Below are 19,468 nucleotides of genomic sequence, written 5' to 3'. Positions count from 1 at the left end.
CTGTCTCACTGATCCAGGAGGAGGAGCTGTCTAACCGATCCAGGGGGAGGAACTGTCTCACTGATCCAGGGGGAGGAGCTGTCTCACCGATCCAGTGAGAGGAACTGTCTCACTGATTCCATGGGGAGGAGCTGTTTTGCTAATCACTGTCTTGAACAGCAGAGGCATGACTGTGTCTTGTAGACCAAGGTAAGGTTTATCAAGGAGCCAGTGTTATAAATTGGGCGGAATGATGTTCTGTTCGAAGAACATAGTAGGTGACACTGATGAATTGCACAAACGATTTCATTTTGTGGAGTGAAATTATTTAAATGAGATAACGGAGGAGAGGACACGTTTTGGAGGGTATCCCTTGCTGTGCACAAGGCCACATGGCTGGTCCTATATTGCAGGAGGGATTGAACACCTTCTAGTTGCACTTTGGCAAAGAAACACTTTTCTAGGTGCTCCTTCCCATTGGTTAAAAAATCCTTTAAAACACCAAAACTCCAAATGTAATAAAGACAGTGCCAGCGTCCCCTCTTTCTTGTGATTAAGCCATACATTTGGTGAAACTGAGCAGTAGTTTAGGAGAATGAGGACAATATTTTATGTAAGGAAAGGGGCGGCTCTAAGTGAGTTTATTTTGCCGACTGCACCTCTTCAGCTCTCCCCACCACCCCGCACACCTAGATACCCTATTACTTTGTGGCGGCATCTCCTGGAAGCGGAGGGTAGTGCATTTAAGAGTAAAATAAATGTGTTATTTATATAATAAAAAGTACACAACTCAGTGTCAATACAATCTGCAACCCATGATTCCAAGGCAGACCCAGAGCCAGGGATCTCTCTGCAGTTCAGTAAATACATCATTACAATGGAGGGTGTGTTTTACAAATTATGTCATCCTACACTGGTTTCAACAGGTGATACAAAGAGGTCACAACAAGGCAACAAGAAAGCAATGATGAATGACCTTTGTTTCATGGAACGACATTCTTCTCCATAATCAGCAGCCATTTGATGCCTAAATAGTATTTATAACATTTAATAGTATTTTATATGCTATTCCCAAAATAAACAATTAATAGATATATTACAAGTATTGTTGCACACTATGAATTGTATTTACTATTATAAATTTCAATTTAACAGCCCACAAACTTTCATAGTTTATATTAAAAGTGTGTCATGATACAATTCTTCCCTTGTGTCAACTATGTGTTCCTTATTCGTATTTATCATAACCCTCTCCGTGGACCTGACGTTTCTACTACTTTAGAATGTACGTTACCATTACTGACTCACACTGTGATTGTTACTATTAAATCTGTAGATGGTTCGATCAATTCCTTTTTCTATTTCATTATTTTCCTACAATATTTTAACTATTCAAAATTCTATTGCCACATCTATCTATCTATCTATCTATCTATCTATCTATCTATCTATCTATCTATCTATCTATCTATTTATCTATCTATCTATCTATCTATCTATCTATCTATCTATCTATCTATCTCTTATATCTATCTATCTATCTATCTATCTATCTATCTATCTATCTATCTATCTATCTATCTATCTATCTATCTATCTATATATCTATCTCTATCTGTGACTGGATCACTTATAAATAACTTATGGTATAAATTTATTTAAAGGAAATAAAGCAGGGTGCTTAGTTATGTAATTGCAAATGTACTTATTTTTGTGGGTGTTTTCGTAAAAGGAATATCTTTATTTCTCAGACCAGGGGAAGAAATTTGTTTTCCTGCATAACCTTACTAGAGTAAATGCATTATTTATGTGCCTGGGTGGATGAAAGTCTTTTGTGTATTGTGATGTGGGCAAATGGCTTGTTTGGGGCTTGTACCTTTCTTTGAGAATATGTATCCAGCGACAGTTTAAAGAAAGGATTCATGTTAATTAGACCCTTTGACTTGCTAGTAGAATTCTTGCCTCTGAAATAACATGCAGGAAATCACAGCAAGGTTTTAGGGTATCACAGATAAGTGTAAATATTGTTAGCTTTGCATTGCAGGTAAATCCATGTTTTGGTAAATAGGTTACATCCTGATTCTAAAAATAGCTTAGACCTGGAGGGGGCTGGTTTACCCCGGGAGGCTGTGTTCAAATGTGTATAAAAAACAGCACTGTTTTGTATTAAAAGTTGTTCTTCTGATTTCATCTGACCTTGGCACTAGTGCCTTCAATCAGTGTGACTGCCAATAAACATCACTTGCTTCAAAGACCTGCTTTAAAACATCTTCCATGCTGAAAATCCTGTGACCTACAGATTAGACTCAAAATCGAATCCGTTCCCAGCTGTTTCTGAGGTTTGGACCCAGCTTTCCGGTACCACTGCTCTGCCTGATACCCTGCAGCTCTGGTCAGTGTGATAGGCCAGGGGAAATCCACCCACAGCAACCCTGATTCATAGTAAGAGGTCAGGAGTACCAGCCCAGGTACACCAGTAACGGGATACACTCGTAGCGTCAGTTACCTAGAAGTAACACGGTACTGGATGCCGGTAAGGAGTCCAGTGGTGGCAGCATTTGTAAGCCCCTCCTACTGCGACAAGAGGGCGCATTTGGGACAACATAAGGGAATGGTGGCAAAATAAACCCAGCTGGTTCCCAGCAACAACAGACAGGGTGGCATAGGCGGTCCATTGTGTCACAGTTACATAGAGGTCTGATTCTGATGCTGTGCGAAAAACCCCAAAAGAAGCACCTCTGCCCACACCAGACATGTCTTTGCCCAATTCTAACATCAGCACCTATTAAATAATCAATAATTAATCTTAATCTCCCTTTTTTTTCGTTATATAATGACCAGTATAATTCCATATTATAGACTAAACTGCAAAAGAAAACAAAAGCCCTATCTCTACACAACTTAAACTATAACAACCTACTTGTAGACATACTTCTTAAGATCTATCATACATCACAACCTTTACCCTTATCATGATACAGCATTAATCATTTTCTTTATATATCTATATCCTGCTAGACTATACCAATCTTCAGTGCTATATCCATACATTAACACAAAGCCAAAACCGTACACAAATGGTGAGAAATTCTAAAAGACAGTAATCTGTGCGTGTGTGTCACGAGTACCGCCGCGCCTCGCTTACTGTGCCCTCTGGCGTCCCGGCCGTCACCTTGACGACCGGGACGTCACTTCCGGATACTGGCCGACCGTTGCCAAGGCAACGGTCGGAAGCTTTGTGTTCTGCGCTGCGTCCCGGCAGCGGAGGAAGCTGGGCGCGCACGCGCAGCAGCTCAAAAACCTGTGGCTTGATTAAACAAGCCTTACTCTAGTTTGTGGGCTAATTAATGTTTTGATTCAATTAATCATGCAGAGGGCTGTGAGTGATTCAGAGCTAGGCTCTGATTGGTGGCCACTAGTATTTAAGGCAGTGAGGTCTGCAGCCTCACTGCCGGTTATAGCTTCTGTTGCCAGTCTGCTGACCTGCTCTGCTCCTTGTTCCTGTCCTTTGGATATTGTGTTGGATTGCCCGTGTATGACCCGTTGCCTGGATTTGGACCCTGCCTGTGTTTCTTGTGACCCCGACCTCTGGCGTGTTGACTGACCTTCCTGTTTGCTCGTGACCCTTGACCTTGGCTTGTTTATTGGATTCGTTGTCTGCCGCCGGCCCTCGACCCTTGCCTGGACTTTGCCCCCCTTTCCTGGGTACTCCTCAGCCGGTATGCACTTCATGACCCTCTGTTAGTCTGCTGCCCAGTCTGTCCCCACCACTAGGGGCTCCAGTGAACACCAGACTGGCAGAGCCGACTCCGGGTTGTGCTGTACCGGCTAGAGGGGTTCCTAAGTGTGAGAAGAGTTCTATCAGATATCGACCTAATCATTTCTAATTCAATTATGGATTGTGCAGAAGGTTTCTGAGTGTAATTTTGTTAACCATTGATAATTCATATATGTATATCATGTGCAATTTTTAAATCAATTATGGCAATACAGATAACTTTTACAATTCAAAGTAGTGTTTGACTGCAGGAGAAGAGACAAATGTCTTCAATCCCATTTCACGATGCAGAGACGAAAGAAATAAAACAGCTTGTGCCGTATTTTGCACCTGACACCAGGAGAACCTCTGGGAAGTAAAACACAGATTTGAACAATCCCTAATTACTCTGTATAATCCCTGACACATAATCTTAGATAATAGTTCTCCTTCTTTGTTGTGACCTCATGAAGTTAATCTGGCCAAGGTAGGGCGGCAGCTTCCTGTCTGCACCAACTTATCAATACCCCACTGAGCACCGATTTGTAAAAATAAAATAAATGTATTGTCCGTACCAAATGTAGAAGTTGTAAAAAAAAATAGAGATTTATTTATTACATTTTTTAGTTATGGCAAAAAGTACATAGTTCAGTGTCAATACGACCTGCAGCCCAAGTTTCCAAAACAGACCGAGAGGCAGAGATCTCGTTGCAATCCAATACATACACTGTTACAATGGAGGGTGTGATATACAAATGTACATTCTTCTGTTACTATGTCTAACAGGCACCTTAGAATGCGCTGGTCGACCATCCAGGAAAACATCATAACTGAGGTCTATTGTATGTAATGTGTATAACGGAGAGTCTGTTATATGCTCAGCCAAAGCTGTAAATCACTTTCAATTGGAAAATACCCCTAAAGTAAAAATCATTTATATCACTTTGGTTTGTTAAATTATAACACTTTATCCAACTAAGCCAGCTGTATTCTGAGGCCGTGTCCTGTACTGGAGAATAGAACTTTCAGTACAACAGCAGATGACATCTAGCTCTAACACTCAGTAGATGTCCATGTAGCTTTGTAACATAAACTATATGACTATAACAGGTTACAGGAGGCAGGAAAGAGATTATAATATACAGTACAATTATATACGTCCGGCTTCAGCATTCTGTTGTTTTGCTGGGACTTGTAGTTTCCTGGCAGCGGAAGAGCCACAGGTTGTCTGATATACACAATGTGGGATATATGTTATCAGAGCTCAGAAAAATGACCTTGGATGTAGATAAAAGTGCAGTTTATTGACTTTTATTCAGCTACTATTAAGCATCAATACCCGATGTCTGTTCCTAGCAGAATTGGGACACCCCCCTCATTCCAGAGGTGCAGTACACCCCAAATATTGTATTTAATCTGCTGGAGAATCTAAAATACAATGGCTGTCTGGTGGTGGGGGGTCAATGGGTGACTCTGTTCACATGCATTAATTTATTTTGGATGCAGGGACAATACTGCCTCTCTTTACATTTAACACACAAATTCTGGGCATTGGCAGCCGTGTTTTTGCACTGCAATTTAGAGTTGAGCTAGGACATACCCCTCCCCTCCCCTTACTCTAAGTCTCTCTGCATATTTTAAATGTCCCCTTTCCCCTGTACTGTAGTGCTCTATTTTGCTGTGCTCCTATCTCTGCGGAGCAGAGTGAGTACAGTACGATAATGATTATGTGGCATTTCTAAAATAAAGTATACATAGGATTCTACTTCAATAATTAATCTTTCAACTCTATTAAAATAGATGCTAACTTCCCGTTTAACCCCAACAAACTGAAGGTTTCACAGAACATATGTAACAAAAACCCTGGGCCCGATTTAACTTCGGACGTGGATCATAGTGTTTGCCTGCTACAAATTTGCCTTGTTGCCCGTGTCATATTTAGGCCACGGATCAGGATCTCACAGGGCTGTAAATGTTTACATTTTGATAATCTTTCCCGGTACTAAGAGCATTGACCCCGACTGACATCTAATATACACAAGAGAAGGGAGAGCTTTGGATACGCATCGTACATGATGTAGCTGTCAGATCACAGATGTTTGTTCTCCTTTAGCCACAGTTGAAGGACCTTGTTTTTGGGGTCCATACATCTCTGCTTGTTTTCCACATACAACCTGTAATAGAGAGAGTAATATAATGACTACACAGTAGCTGTCATACGTGAAGGACAGAGAGCTGAATTATGTAGGTGAAGCTGAGTGAGAGTCACATTAACTTTAAAGTAATGTATATAGCGCCAACGTATTCTGCAGCATTGTACAATCAGTGGGAAATCTCTGATCAAACATACAGGGCGTGATTCATGTTTGGATCATCATCATCAGTTATTTATATAACGCCACTAATTCCGCAGCGCTGTACAGAGACCTCACTCACATCAGTCCCTGCCCCATTGGAGCTAACAGTCTAAATTCCTTAACATACACATACAGACAGACTAAGGTTAACAGCAGCCAATTAACCCACTAGTATGTTTCTGAAGTGTGGGAGGAAACCGGAGCACCCGGAGGAAACCCACGCAAACACGGGGAGAACATACAAACTCCACACAGATAAGGCCATGGTTAGGCGACAGTGGTGGCGGGGTAGTTAGCTGATGGTGGTAATGGTGGGGTAGTTTGGTGATAGTGGTTGTGGTTTGGTAGTTTAGTTATTGTGGCAGTGTGGCAGTTAGTTACTTGTGGAAAGACGGGGTAGTGATGTGATGGTGGCAGCGTGGTAGTTAGGTGGTTGTGGAGAGACGGGGTAGTGATATGATGGGGGTGCTGCCGAGGTAGTTGGGTGAGGGTGGTGTTGCCACAGTAGTTGGGTGCTGGTGGTGCTGGCAAGGTAGTTGGGTGATGGTGGTGCCGGCGAGGTAGTTGGGTGATGGTGGTGTTGCCACAGTAGTTGGGTGCTGGTGGTGGTGCCACAGTAGTTGGGTGAGGGTGGTGTTGCCACAGTAGTTGGGTGAGGGTGGTGTTGCCACAGTAGTTGGGTGCTGGCGAGGTAGTTGGGTTATGGTGGTGGTGCTACAGTAGTTGGGTGATGGTGGTGCTGGCGAGGTAGTTGTGTGATGGTGGTGGTGCCACAGTAGTTGGGTGATGGTGGTGGTGCCACAGTAGTTGGGTGAGGGTGGTGTTGCCACAGTAGTTGGGTGCTGGCGAGGTAGTTGGGTTATGGTGGTGGTGCTACAGTAGTTGGGTGATGGTGGTGCTGATGAGGTAGGTGGGTGATGGTGGTGGTGCCACAGTAGTTGAGTGATGGTGGTGGTGCCACAGTAGTTGGGTGAGGGTGGTGTTGCCACAGTAGTTGGGTGCTGGCGAGGTAGTTGGGTTATGGTGGTGGTGCTACAGTAGTTGGGTGATGGTGGTGCTGGCGAGGTAGTTGTGTGATGGTGGTGGTGCCACAGTAGTTGGGTGATGGTGGTGGTGCTACAGTAGTTGGGTGATGGTTGTGCTGGTGAGGTAGTTGGGTGATGGTGGTGGTGCTACAGTAGTTGGGTGCTGGTGGTGCTGGTGAGGTAGTTGGGTTATGGTGGTGGTGCTACAGTAGTTGGGTGATGGTGGTGCTGGCGAGGTAGTTGGGTGATGGGGGTGGTGCCACAGTAGTTGGGTGAAGGTGGAGCTGGCGAGGTAATACAGACATTCCTTCTCGTGATGTTCTCCAAAAGGAATATAGAGAAGACCATTGTTGAAGAGGAGACTTGGACAACATGTGGTTCTCCAGCTGCTGTGGATATAAATGCTCTGCCATTGGCATTCTGGGATTTATAGTATTGGGTTGATGAGCCATGGGTCTCTGCTATAGAGAATAGGGCAGGTCCGCAGGGACAAACTACCATTACATTATTATCATTGTAAATCTTTGTTTTAAGCTGCAGTAAGCAGATACTTTTGGGAGTAATAGTATATTATATGTTGTCAGTATCGTGTGATCTACATTCAGATCAGGTGAGCATTGTAAATCCCCAGACAAGTCCAGACCTGGGCACATTCCCCTCCAGCCTCCCAGCTGGATCAAACTCCACCGAGGAATGTTCACAAGTTCAAATCTGCCTTCACCCAGCAGTAAACCCTCAGTGTCACAGCGGGAAGACGCGGTGCTGTCTGCTCTCGGTGGTTAATGGGAAACCCGTCAGTATTCAGGGTGTAAATTCAATTAAGTTGGGATAATCTTTTAATTGAATTTTATTTGTACTATGTTGAACCCGCTAATAGTGCACCTTATATTTTTTGTGATCGATTTTTTATTGATTAATCTAACACTCTTGTAGTAATAATGCTCTGTTGTACTGCGCTCATATTGCATTTTTATCAGAAGTTTTATTTTAGAGTAGTTATCTAGGGGACTTGCAGTCACTAGAGGTCCATTAGGTCCACTACGCCAGCTCTGGACTGGCCGCTAACCGCGACCTTCGGAAGTACGCTCGGTTTTGCAGAGGAACACATGACTGTTCTACTTGGACAGTGAGGGAATAACTTGCACCATTGTGCCCAATGTTGCAGAAACAGATTTGTCTTTTGCAGAAAGAGATGAATGAAATGGGATAAAGGATTGGAGATGGCGCATCTTTAGGAACTAAGTGGCGCACAAGCATTTATAATATACAAAAGGGCCAACTCAGAGCTGGCAGTCGTCAGATCTCCTCTTTAATGGGATCTGCTTTGCACCTCCATGTTGCACTAGCAAAGAAACACACTCCAAGCACTGTAATAAACTTGTCACACACACAAAGCTACATGTAATAAAGATAGTTCATACGTCCCTTAGTCTTATGATTAATGTCAGCCAAACATCACTGGGCCCTTAAATAAAGCTATGGGGCCCGGTAGTGCAGTGCATAGTGTTTTGAAGGCACGAAAACGAGTTTAGAGATGATAGACGTGTGCCTAGGTTTCTTGGCTGGTTGCAGTGGGCAAGAATGCTAGTAATAGATGTAAAAGATTTGTTGTACTGAAAATAAATGTGCAGAATATCTGAAAGAAAAGTAAAGAAAAACCCGAGAAAGAAAATTAAATTATCAGAAGGACCAACCTAGAGTCAAATGAGGCTAAAATTTAGAGTCCTAAATGCCAACCCCTAATAAATAAACATCCCAAAAGATGAACAGAGCAGGTAAGGAGCCCAAAGGCTTTTAATACAATATAATCATGTTATTGGCAGAAAACTTTTCAAATGGAGAATCGATTAACTTAAAAACAAACACTTTAATGCAAATAATACTATATAAAAAAACAGACTCAAACAATAAAAGTTCTGGATATGACTGCCATAAATAGTGATGAATAACAGTCTAATAACAGTGACTATATGAAGCTGCTAGCATGGTAGAAAGTAGCAAAACATAACAAGCAGACTCTTGTCACTAAATATCACAATAAGGGATTAGATGATATCAGGAGATATAAATGTTCCCACCACAGAATCTTATAATCCCAAATCCCAAAATAAAAAGTTAGTGGTAGACGGTCTAGACGGCACTTGGGAGGTCTGTGAACTCTTAAAGGGGATGATTTTCCCCCTAATCCATAACATAGGTCCGGTTAATGGTAGGATAAAGCACTTTACATCCGCGTACATGGAAATAACTTTCAATACCAAATTGTAAATAATCTGATAACAGGAACTAGATAAAATAATCTAATACTCACTCGGTCTTTTGCATCTTTTACAAACGCTGACACATTACATACTTACCTACATTCCCAAAGCTCTTTCCGGGAGAGGGGCGTGACTGGAGGGCAAGAGGCGGCGGGGCACGGAAAACGTGGTATTTTGGCCCCGCCCCCCACGACAGAAATGCCGTTTTATTGCGGTGGCAGGGCCAAAATGACGCGATTCACAGTGAATTGCGTTATTTATTGGTGGCAGTAGCGGGATGCGGGAGATTTGCCAGCTCTCCCGGGAGTCCGTGAGACCCATCCGAATTTTGGGAGTCTCCCGGACATTCCGGGAGAGTTGGCAAGTATGTGATATTATATAGTATAGACAGCCTATGCAGCGGCAGGGCGAGCCTACTCATCAGGGCCCTGGAGAACAATGATGGCCCCCTGGGCTACAGGGCTATCTGGGCCCCCCTCCCCTTAAACAGCTGTTGCTGTGTCATGGCGGAGGTTGGCTGTTACCGGCTGCGCTGTTCTCACCCTGGGCACTATCTGGACATCAGTGCGCGCTCTTTGTTTTGACTAGCTAGAGCCGGCTGGGTACCCCTCACACCCACTATCACATATAAAATATGGCGAGTAATGAGTGAAGCACCTATCAGCTGCAGAGGAGAATTCACAATCAGCCAATCAGCAGTGTTTAGTACCCCTAACACCCACTAACACATATAAAATATGGTGAGTAATGAGTGAAGCACCTATCAGCTGCAGAGGAGAATTCACAATCAGCCAATCAGCAGTGTTTAGTGCCCCTAGCACCCACTAACACATATAAAATATGGCGAGTAATGAGTGAAGCACCTATCAGCTGCAGAGGAGAATTCACAATCAGCCAATCAGCAGTGTTTAGTGCCCCTAGCACCCACTAACACATATAAAATATGGTGAGTAATGAGTGAAGCACCTGTCAGCTGCAGAGGAGAATTCACACTCAGCCAATCAGTAGTGCTTAGTGCTGGCAGCCGACACCATCATCGGTGTGTATTTGCACCTGCTCCCGGGCATCCGCCATTGCTACAGCTACTGATAGGCATATATGCCTTCGCTGGCGCTCTGCAGTTAAGTAAACACGCTGTTACTGTACTGCGCCTGCGTTTGCTCTTCCCTCCCCCGTTCTACCTCTCCAAACATCAGGAGGAGAAAGTGTCAGATGCGATCAAGTCTGCTTGCACGAATATTATATCTTTTACATAGATTTTACAGACAGGCGTACGTCCCACTCTACATAAACCTCCCTATCTGGACTTACTCCTAACACTTTACATGTGGAGCATAGTGTTAGACCAATAAATTATAAAGTGTGAAAATAACTGAAGATAAAAGAGAACAGATGATTGAAATGATTTTTTTTTTGTCTAAATTCACAAAGGAGGAATAAATTCATGGGAAAAGGTTGTTTAACAAACTACTACGCACACAACTATTTTCAAATACAATTTTTTTTGTACATTCATCACACAAATAAAGGTGCTATCAAGGCGTACTGTATCTTAGCTGCATACAGTTGTCTTGTGCTAGATACTGGCACGCATACATGTAATTTATAAATCAAACACGATGACGTGTCACTCAACGCTATCAGATGGCACTTACATCTGCCCTGTAGCGGGTGTAAAAGATATGGCTGAAAACAAGTGTACTTATGGCAAACTCCAGACTTGAATCATCCAATCTTACGTCTCTCGTTCAATTATATCTGACCAACATTAAGACAGATAAAGCACCGGGTACAGACCGGATCCACCTATGTGTGCTAAAGGCACTAAGTTCAGTAATTTATGGACCACTAATTCTTATATTTATGAACATCATCAGTGACAAAAGATTGGCAGAAAGCAACTTTACTACAGACAAGGGGCGAGATTTACTAAACTGCGGGTTTGAAAAAATGGAGAAGTTGCCTATAGCAACCAATCAGGTTCTAGCTTTCATTTATTTAGTGCATTCTACAAAATGACAGCTAGAATGTGATTGGTTGCTATAGGCAACCAAACACTTTTTCAAACCCGCAGTTTAGTAAATATATCCCAAAGCCTGATTAGACTTTAATAAAATCGCCTTTATAAAAAACAACGGAAAACCGCTGAGAATCAGCGGTTTCACGTAGTCGAAGCTTAGTAAATATACCCCTTACACTCAGTCAGTGGTAGTATGTAGGTGGGTTTTTTTTGGGAAAGAAGATTTTTAATGCATATAATTAAGTAGTGATTGAGGGTTTGGAGAGTCTTTTTTTCATTAAAAGTTGACTTAAATTGTGGGTGTTATTTTTTTTTTATGTTCTTCTTATATTGTTATAATGGGCTGGGATTGTCCGTTATACTGGGACCACCATGGTCGTCCCAATCTTGATATTTACCCTAGCCTACATGGCCTAGGGGGGTGGGGTAGCAACAAGTGAATACAAAATAAATACTGAAAGCAATAAAGACAAAATGCATAGAAGTAAGAAGACAACAAAGGTAGAAAATAAGAATAAAGTGACAAATTAAACAAATGCTAAATAAAATTATCCAATAAGAATTTTAATCCACAAATGATGAAGACTAATTAAAGGGAGTGATTGAAAGGTCCTACTGCAAATATAATAACACTATAATAACATAACACTCCGAGTGATAACAGCTCACCCTAAAATATATGGATTACCTCTATTAAACGTGAAAAAGAGTGAGAGAGGAGGGAGAGGGAGAGAGAGAGGAGAGAGAGAGAGAGGAGGGAGAGGGAGAGATAGGGAGAGAGAGAGAGGAAGAGAGGGAGAGAGAGAGGAAATAGAGGGGAGGGAGAGGGAGAGGAAAGAGAGAGAGGGAGAGAGAGAGGAGGGAGAGGGAGAGAGAGAGGAGGGAGAGGGAGAGAGAGAGAGGAAGAGAGGGAGAGAGAGAGGAAATAGAGGGGAGGGAGAGGGAGAGGAAAGAGAGAGACAGAGGGAGAGAGGAAGGAGAAGGAGAGAGAGAAGAGGGAGAGGAAGAGAGGAGAGAGAGAGAGAGAGAGAGAGGAGGGAGAGGAAGAGAGAGGAGAGAGGAGAGAGAGGAAGAGAGAGGGGAGAGAGAGGAGGGAGAGTGAGAGAGAGGGGGAGAGAGAGAGGAAAGAGAGGAGAGGGAAAGAGTGAGGAGAGAGAGAGGAGAGAAAGAGAGAGAGAGAGAGAGAGAGAGAGAGAAGAGAGAGAACCCAAACAATGAAAAATTAAAGAGTTTAAAATAAAACTAAATAAACTTTTTCCAAAATTGTAACAGTCAGTCAGACCGGGGGATTAGATTTAGACAAGACATTTGGCATCTTCGGCCGTGTTGTTGGCAGACCTACAGAATGAAGAGCATCTGCAGCAACCCTACCAACTGTTTAAATGGATGGTTGGAGCCAGGTTGTGGCAGATTGCAGAATGGGGGAGGATTTGTCTCTTTAACTCACTCAGTATTTGGCGTATTTACCGTGTTGATGTCAATGGTAGCTGATGCGACTATGCCATTTATCATATTAGTCCTTGCTATGGAGACATAGAGAGGTGGTATAGCTACTAAGAGAACAGGAGGTATCTCTAGAATACCAGGCTTTGTCTTCCAGCCATAATGAAGTAGCAATGCTGACTCTGAGCACTGTCTCGCAGAGGTGGATTCACAATCTTCATTTATTGTGCACAAGACTGAAATCAGTATCTCCTTAAAGGTTATGAGCAAGCAACACAAATATCCTATATGTTGTCATTGTGCAGGTTGTCAGCTGGACTCTAAACTTTCCTTTTTGCCATTTTCTCTTTTACGATGAGGCAGAAGGTGGGCTCCAGTATAAAAAAAAACCCCATACTAAAATGTTAAATTTCTATTTGAAATAAAAGGTGATAGAGGACTGCTGGATGGTAATGGAGGGTTTTCTTGGCACAACCCGGAGGCTGGTGGTGGCAGTGGTACTGTCCATTGTAATGAGGATAGTGAGCATGAGAGAGGGTGGCAGTGTGCCCTTTGTTACAGAAGGGATACAATGTGAATACCTGGCACACGGCACCTATACCAGGTGACCCGCTTCTTAGCATGTGCTGTTGAAAAGACTTTTCTATTGATTGGAAAGTCCTTGTTTTATTTTGTGAAACACATTCTAGTTTTCATCCTCTTTTTCTGAAAGATGACGTAGGTTGTTTACAAGAGTTTTATTTCTCAGCACTTGTTCAAATTTGTCTCTCTTTTCTCATCCTCCTTATCTCTAATAATCAAGATGCTATCACCATGACTATTACATAACTCTGATTTATTATCACCAGACATATACTGTACTTGGAGGTGGGGTAAGAAGCACTGTTTACTGGAGAATAACACCTGGGGAGCAAATTGCAAACTAACTGATCTATTATGATTATCACCACCCTGACTCTCGGCATCTGTATTTTGATATCCAAATGTATGTAAGTCCCCCCCTCCTTCTACATCATGTTATTATTTTAATCTTTTGAGCTAGGACCGGGAATAATTAAGTTCATGCACTGCTTTGCAATGCACAAAAGTTTGCATACAAAAACAGAATAAGCCTAATATTTCATGGAACAATTTTGTAATTATCATTATTCTCTTATCGGAACCTTGATTTAGCTTCTTAGAATTGGGTAATTGTACACTTTGAGCTGACAATGTTATTCACTTTTTGAAATTATTGACAGATTCATTTGTCTACACTAGTGACACCAGTACATAAATGCCTTGCATCTTGACTAATTCTTGCTGTTGTTGGCACCTCTGAGTTTATGTCAACATCAACTTGAGGTCATTAGGTCCTACTGATCAGGTGATGCTACTGCTACGGGAGGATCATCGTCATCAGCATTATTATAACAAATGAAAGGATATCTACCCCCCTCCCTCTAATCTGAAAGGTTTTCATATATACTTGTGAATATCATTAGTAGATATATTATATAACCTAAGTTTTTGGTTTAGTGATCTTTTAAGCCCTGCTCTTGAAAACACAGACATTTTTTTATGTTGCCCCCAGTCTCTTGATATGCCCCAAAACTTACACAATAGCCCTCAGGCTGCATATCCCATCCTTCTTCTGAGAGCGGACTTTGGTCACATGCTTGAGCATGTTCTTTGGGATGCGTTTAGCCAGTCGGGTGCAGCAGGAGATGGAATATGTTGGCAGACCTGTGAAGCCAAGAACATAATATTTAATACTTGGGGATCTACCTTTTTGGGTTGGCACTGAAAGCTGGTGTGTTCAGACCCGCTTATCTCCATAGGGAACACGGTTCCCTATTATGTGGTGCATTCTACCTGCAAAGTGATGCTACTGAACAAACCTCAAATCAATGGACAGTGAGGACAGAGAATGAGTCCAGTGTGTGAGGTCTCTAAAGAAGAATCATCAGGGCACCTCTGCATCAGGAGAACAAGAAAGTATATTCACATGTAATCATCTCCTATTTCCCCTCCGTCTGTGTTTTATCCAACTAGCATTAAACAGGGCGTCTAAGATGGACTATAAAAGGAATAATTGATCACCATAATGATCACAAGTAGAGATGTTCACTGACCCACGTGTTTTGGTTTTGGATCTGGATTAACTTTGTGTTTGGTTTTGGCAAAACCGCACTCGCGTGTATTGGTTTTGGTTTGGATCCCTATTTTTTTCTAAAATCCCTATATTTTTTGCTAAAATCACATAATTTGGCTCTTTTTTTGTCCTTACATTCTTATTATTAACCTTAATAACATTAATTTCCAGTCATTTCAAGTCAATTTTTGTCAAGTGACTAGAACACTGCTACCCCTCCTGTTTCTGTGTGAGCAATGGCACTGAGCAATGTCACTGGAGACTGGAGAGTGACAAGAACACTGCTACCCCTCCTGTTTCTGTGTGAGCAATGGCACTGAGCAATGTCACTGGAGACTGGAGAGTGACAAGAACACTGCTACCCCTGTTTCTGTGTGAGCAATGGCACTGAGCAATGTCACTGGAGACTGGAGAGTGACAAGAACACTGCTACCCCTGTTTCTGTGTGAGCAATGGCACTGAGCAATGTCACTGGAGACTGGAGAGTAACAAGAATGCTGATACCCTGTTTCTGTTTGAGCAATGGCACTGAGCAATGTCACTGGAGACTGGAGAGTGACAAGAACACTGCTACCCCTGTTTCTGTGTGAGCAATGGCACTGAGCAATGTCACTGGAGACTGGACAGTGACAAGAACACTGCTACCCCTGTTTCTGTGTGAGTAATGGCACTGAGCAATGTCACTGGAGACTGGACAGTGACAAGAACACTGCTACCCCTCCTGTTTCTGTGTGAGTAATGGCACTGAGCAATGTCACTGGAGACTGGAGAGTAACAAGAATGCTGATACCCCGTTTCTGTTTGAGCAATGGCACTGGATCTCCTGGGAAGGAAGGTACTTATGTAATCCAAAACCCGCGAGATCCGACAACTCAACAATTACGTTTTGCCTCGATTCAGATCTGAGGATGCGCGAAAGTACCGAGCCGGCTCCCGAGTCCCTGAGTCACTTGTGATTATAGATGCTCGGGCTCGGTTTTCTGAAAACCGAGCCTGAGCATCTATAATCACAAGTGACTCAGTTGTAGATATTTGGGTCATTACAACATCTAGTACTATTTTTTTCCATCTTAGTCCCATCTGGCAGTTTCCCTCTTTGGCCCTGAACATCCATTGAACGTACCATCCAACAGGTAAATTTTACGTCCAATCATCAAAGGTATTAATGTTCCTTCTTAAAGTCCCCTTTAATGCTAGTGGAATTGAACACAATTCACATGAAGGTCAGCAGTGAAGTGCATTGTATTTGTATAAGAAAACCTTTATTTTCTGTGCGCTGCGCGTGACATTATACAGAGACCTTCGGTGAGAAACAATCTATAGACAGACGCTGCAATGTTGGCCCGTATTGTACTGTACAGATGCAGGCTGGGTCTGAGGAGCCTGTGTGTAGTTCTGGACTCCTGGTAACTGTAAGTTTAGCCGTTATTAATGCATTTATATTGGGGAATGGTATTCTGCAGAGCTTTTAAATCACGCCCCCAGTTGGTATTAATATAATATTTAATATTTATTAAAATACTTTTATTATTAGTTATTTTAAATTATTTCTGCTTGATGGAAAAATAAACATATATTATAATTGTTTCTATCCTATCTACTTAGGAGCTGGAGGTGTTAGCTAGCATGTATCGTATTAGTTTGAAAAGACAGTCGTTCCGCTTCTTATTCACGATACAGTTACTGCAAATATAATATATAAATATATATATATATATATTTTCAGCTTTATGATATCCTCCAAAGTGACATGAACAGGAATTCACCCTTGAACCAGTGAGATATCCACCATGGGTGCAGGGTGTGCTTCTGATTTAAGGGCCCACCCTACCTCCACATTCAAGCTGGCATGGTGGGAGGAGGGCCAAGACCCTGGTCTTGTGGCCCAGGCTATAGGGGGGCAGGCCTGGTAGCTTAGTACCTCCTGATGGCTGCTCCCTCCCCAGGGAACCATCAAAATCCAATAGACATGAGATTTAAATCCCCCATATCTCAGCTGGATGCGTTGGTGCTCTTATTCACCAGCCTCCTCTCCTGCCGTAATGCTTCCATCAAACATGTTCACTGTATAGCCACCCTGTGGGTTCCTTATCTACAGCTTTGAACTTTTATCCTATGGGACTTCAGAGCCACCTTTGTGGACTGCATAAAGACTGTTTGGGACCTTCTTTGCTTATTTACAAGCCCGATGTGCGGGACTTTGTCCTATTGATTAAGAGGCTGATATTATTGAATGCCTTAGGATTTAAGTAAGGTACATATGATTTCATCATAACTATCATTTGATTTATGGACCAATGAAATAGGTTCTCTATATAATAGTCAAAAGGACTAAATCATCAAACTTAGTGAGTCACTACATACTCCTGGTGCATTTATTGCCTATTTATCTCATTTGTTTGATGCTGATTTTTATGCCTGAACCTGTATATTACAAAGTGATTTCTTGTCATTATATTTAAGGTTGCAACCTAAGGTTTTTTCTTAACACATGTTGTGTGCTCACCTCTAGTAATACAATTATCAGGTCTTATCCTATATACACACTGTGGGCCTGATTCATAAAGGACCTTTATTTAGGAAACTTCTTATTTAAGTCTCCTGGACAAAACCATGTTACACTGCAAGGGGTGCAAATTAGTATTATGTTTTGCACATAAGTTGAATACTGACTGTTTTTTCATGTAACACACAAATATCAACTTTAAATTTCAGTGTACAAATAAGCTATCAAGTATATGTGTGTTACATGAAAAAACAGTTTCTTAAGTTAAGATCCTTAATGAATCAGGCCCTAAATTGTCATTGGTTATATTTCCAATACTTTTATTACATATACCGATTCTCTTTTAGATCTATCTATCTATCTATCTATCTATATATATATATATATATACACACACACACAGAGGTGGGGGAGTGGGGGGTTTACCGTACTGCTCCTACTGCTTTCCTTGTAACATTATCACATTCCACTCACTTACATTATATATATAAGCTTTAAAAATATTATTGCTCATTTTACTGTGGTGTTAACATTGATTTCAATTTTAAATACAGATAAGATTTAAAAAAAATTAAAATATGTTCTATTTATTTTATTTGCATAGAAAATACAGCATTATAAACAATACAATTTGATGTTTTTAATGCCATTTTTCATATAGCTCAATTCTATTGAATTTGCTCCAACTGATATAATTACTTAATCACTCAATTGGACCTTTCCAACCCTCTAGGGATCCAGTGTCAGATTTGTAAGGCTTTCTGCCCTAATCCTCTTACCTTGGCAAGGTGATGTGATGATCGCTATGAAAACCAGAAGGATGAAGATCTTCAGGGCTGACATTGTACTGGGTGTAACAGTTCCTGGAACCTCTGATCAGTTTCTATGTCAGAAGCTGCAGAATAACATTCTCTATATATTTATGAAGGGCAGACCCACCCTACAGTACAGTTTATCCTAAGGCACATTGATTCATTGTTTCAGGTCAGGAGGTGGAGATTCTACAGCAACTTAATTAAAACTTGAGTTATAGGAAAGAGAGAAACGAATATATAGTTTATGATTTCCCATAAGTGAGTGATTCTATTATAAACGTCAGCATTGTGGTAAAACTATGGTGGTAGACTCAGATATACCAACTGGCCCATAAAAAACTGGGACACACATGGCCCAGTGCAGGGACTAAGAGGAAATCCTATATACTGTGCAGGGACTAAGAGGAAATCCTGTATACTGCACAGGAACTAAGGGGAAATCCTATATACTGTGCAGACTAAAAGGAAATCCTATATACTGCGCAGAGACTAAGAGGAAAACCTATATTTTGTGCAGAGAATAAGAGATAATAATATACACTGTGCAGAGACTAAGAGGAAATCCAATACACTGTGCAGAGACTAAGAGGACATCCTATATACTGTGCAGAGAGTAAGAGGACATCCTATATACTGTGCAGAGACTATGGAGAGGTTCTATATGCTCTGTAGAGACTAAGAGGAAATCCTGTATACTGTGCAACGACTAAAAGGATATCTTATATAATGTGCAGAGAGTAAGAGGAAATCCTTTATACTGTGCAAACACAAAGAGGAAATCCTATATACTGTGCAGAGACTAAGAAGTAGAGATGCTCAGGCTCGGTTCCTCGGAAACCAAACACACCCAAACTTTGGGAATCTGAGTACCGAGTCGAGTCGGCTCGGTACTTTTGCGCTTTTTCGCGTTCCAAAATGAGGCAAAACATCATCGTGACGTGGTCGGATCTCGGATCTCGCGAGTTTTGGAATCTATAAATACCGCCCTCCACAGCGATTTAGTGCCATTTGAGAGAGGGATACAGAAGGGGTAGGATAGAGTGTAGAGCAGTTGGGCAGGCAAACTTACAGAATTGAAAGAGGAGGGTGATAGCATTATTGCTATTTGTCATTGCTGAAATACAAATATACTAGTCCTTGCAGGCTTTTCTTCTGAATTTGCACCAAAAAC

The 19,468-nt window shown here is 41.8% G+C and overlaps 1 protein-coding gene across 1 annotated transcript; it reads right to left on the bottom strand.

Moving 5' to 3' along the window:
- Window positions 1-4,317: 4,317 nt before the first annotated feature.
- CCL27 (C-C motif chemokine ligand 27) lies at window positions 4,318-18,392 on the bottom strand. The gene is made up of 3 exons (XM_075187038.1): window positions 18,262-18,392; window positions 14,441-14,567; window positions 4,318-5,910 (listed from the first exon to the last, which is right to left on the bottom strand). The coding sequence occupies exons 1-3, from the start codon at window positions 18,323-18,325 to the stop codon at window positions 5,826-5,828; spliced, it is 276 nt and encodes a 91-aa protein (XP_075043139.1). The 5' UTR covers window positions 18,326-18,392; the 3' UTR covers window positions 4,318-5,825.
- Between the last annotated feature and the right edge of the window lie 1,076 nt (window positions 18,393-19,468).

This window comes from Mixophyes fleayi, chromosome 1 (genome assembly GCF_038048845.1).
Source record: "Mixophyes fleayi isolate aMixFle1 chromosome 1, aMixFle1.hap1, whole genome shotgun sequence".
Lineage (NCBI taxonomy): Eukaryota > Metazoa > Chordata > Amphibia > Anura > Limnodynastidae > Mixophyes > Mixophyes fleayi.
Note: the sequence above shows the minus strand (reverse complement) of the source record. Positions and strands in the feature narration are given on the sequence as shown.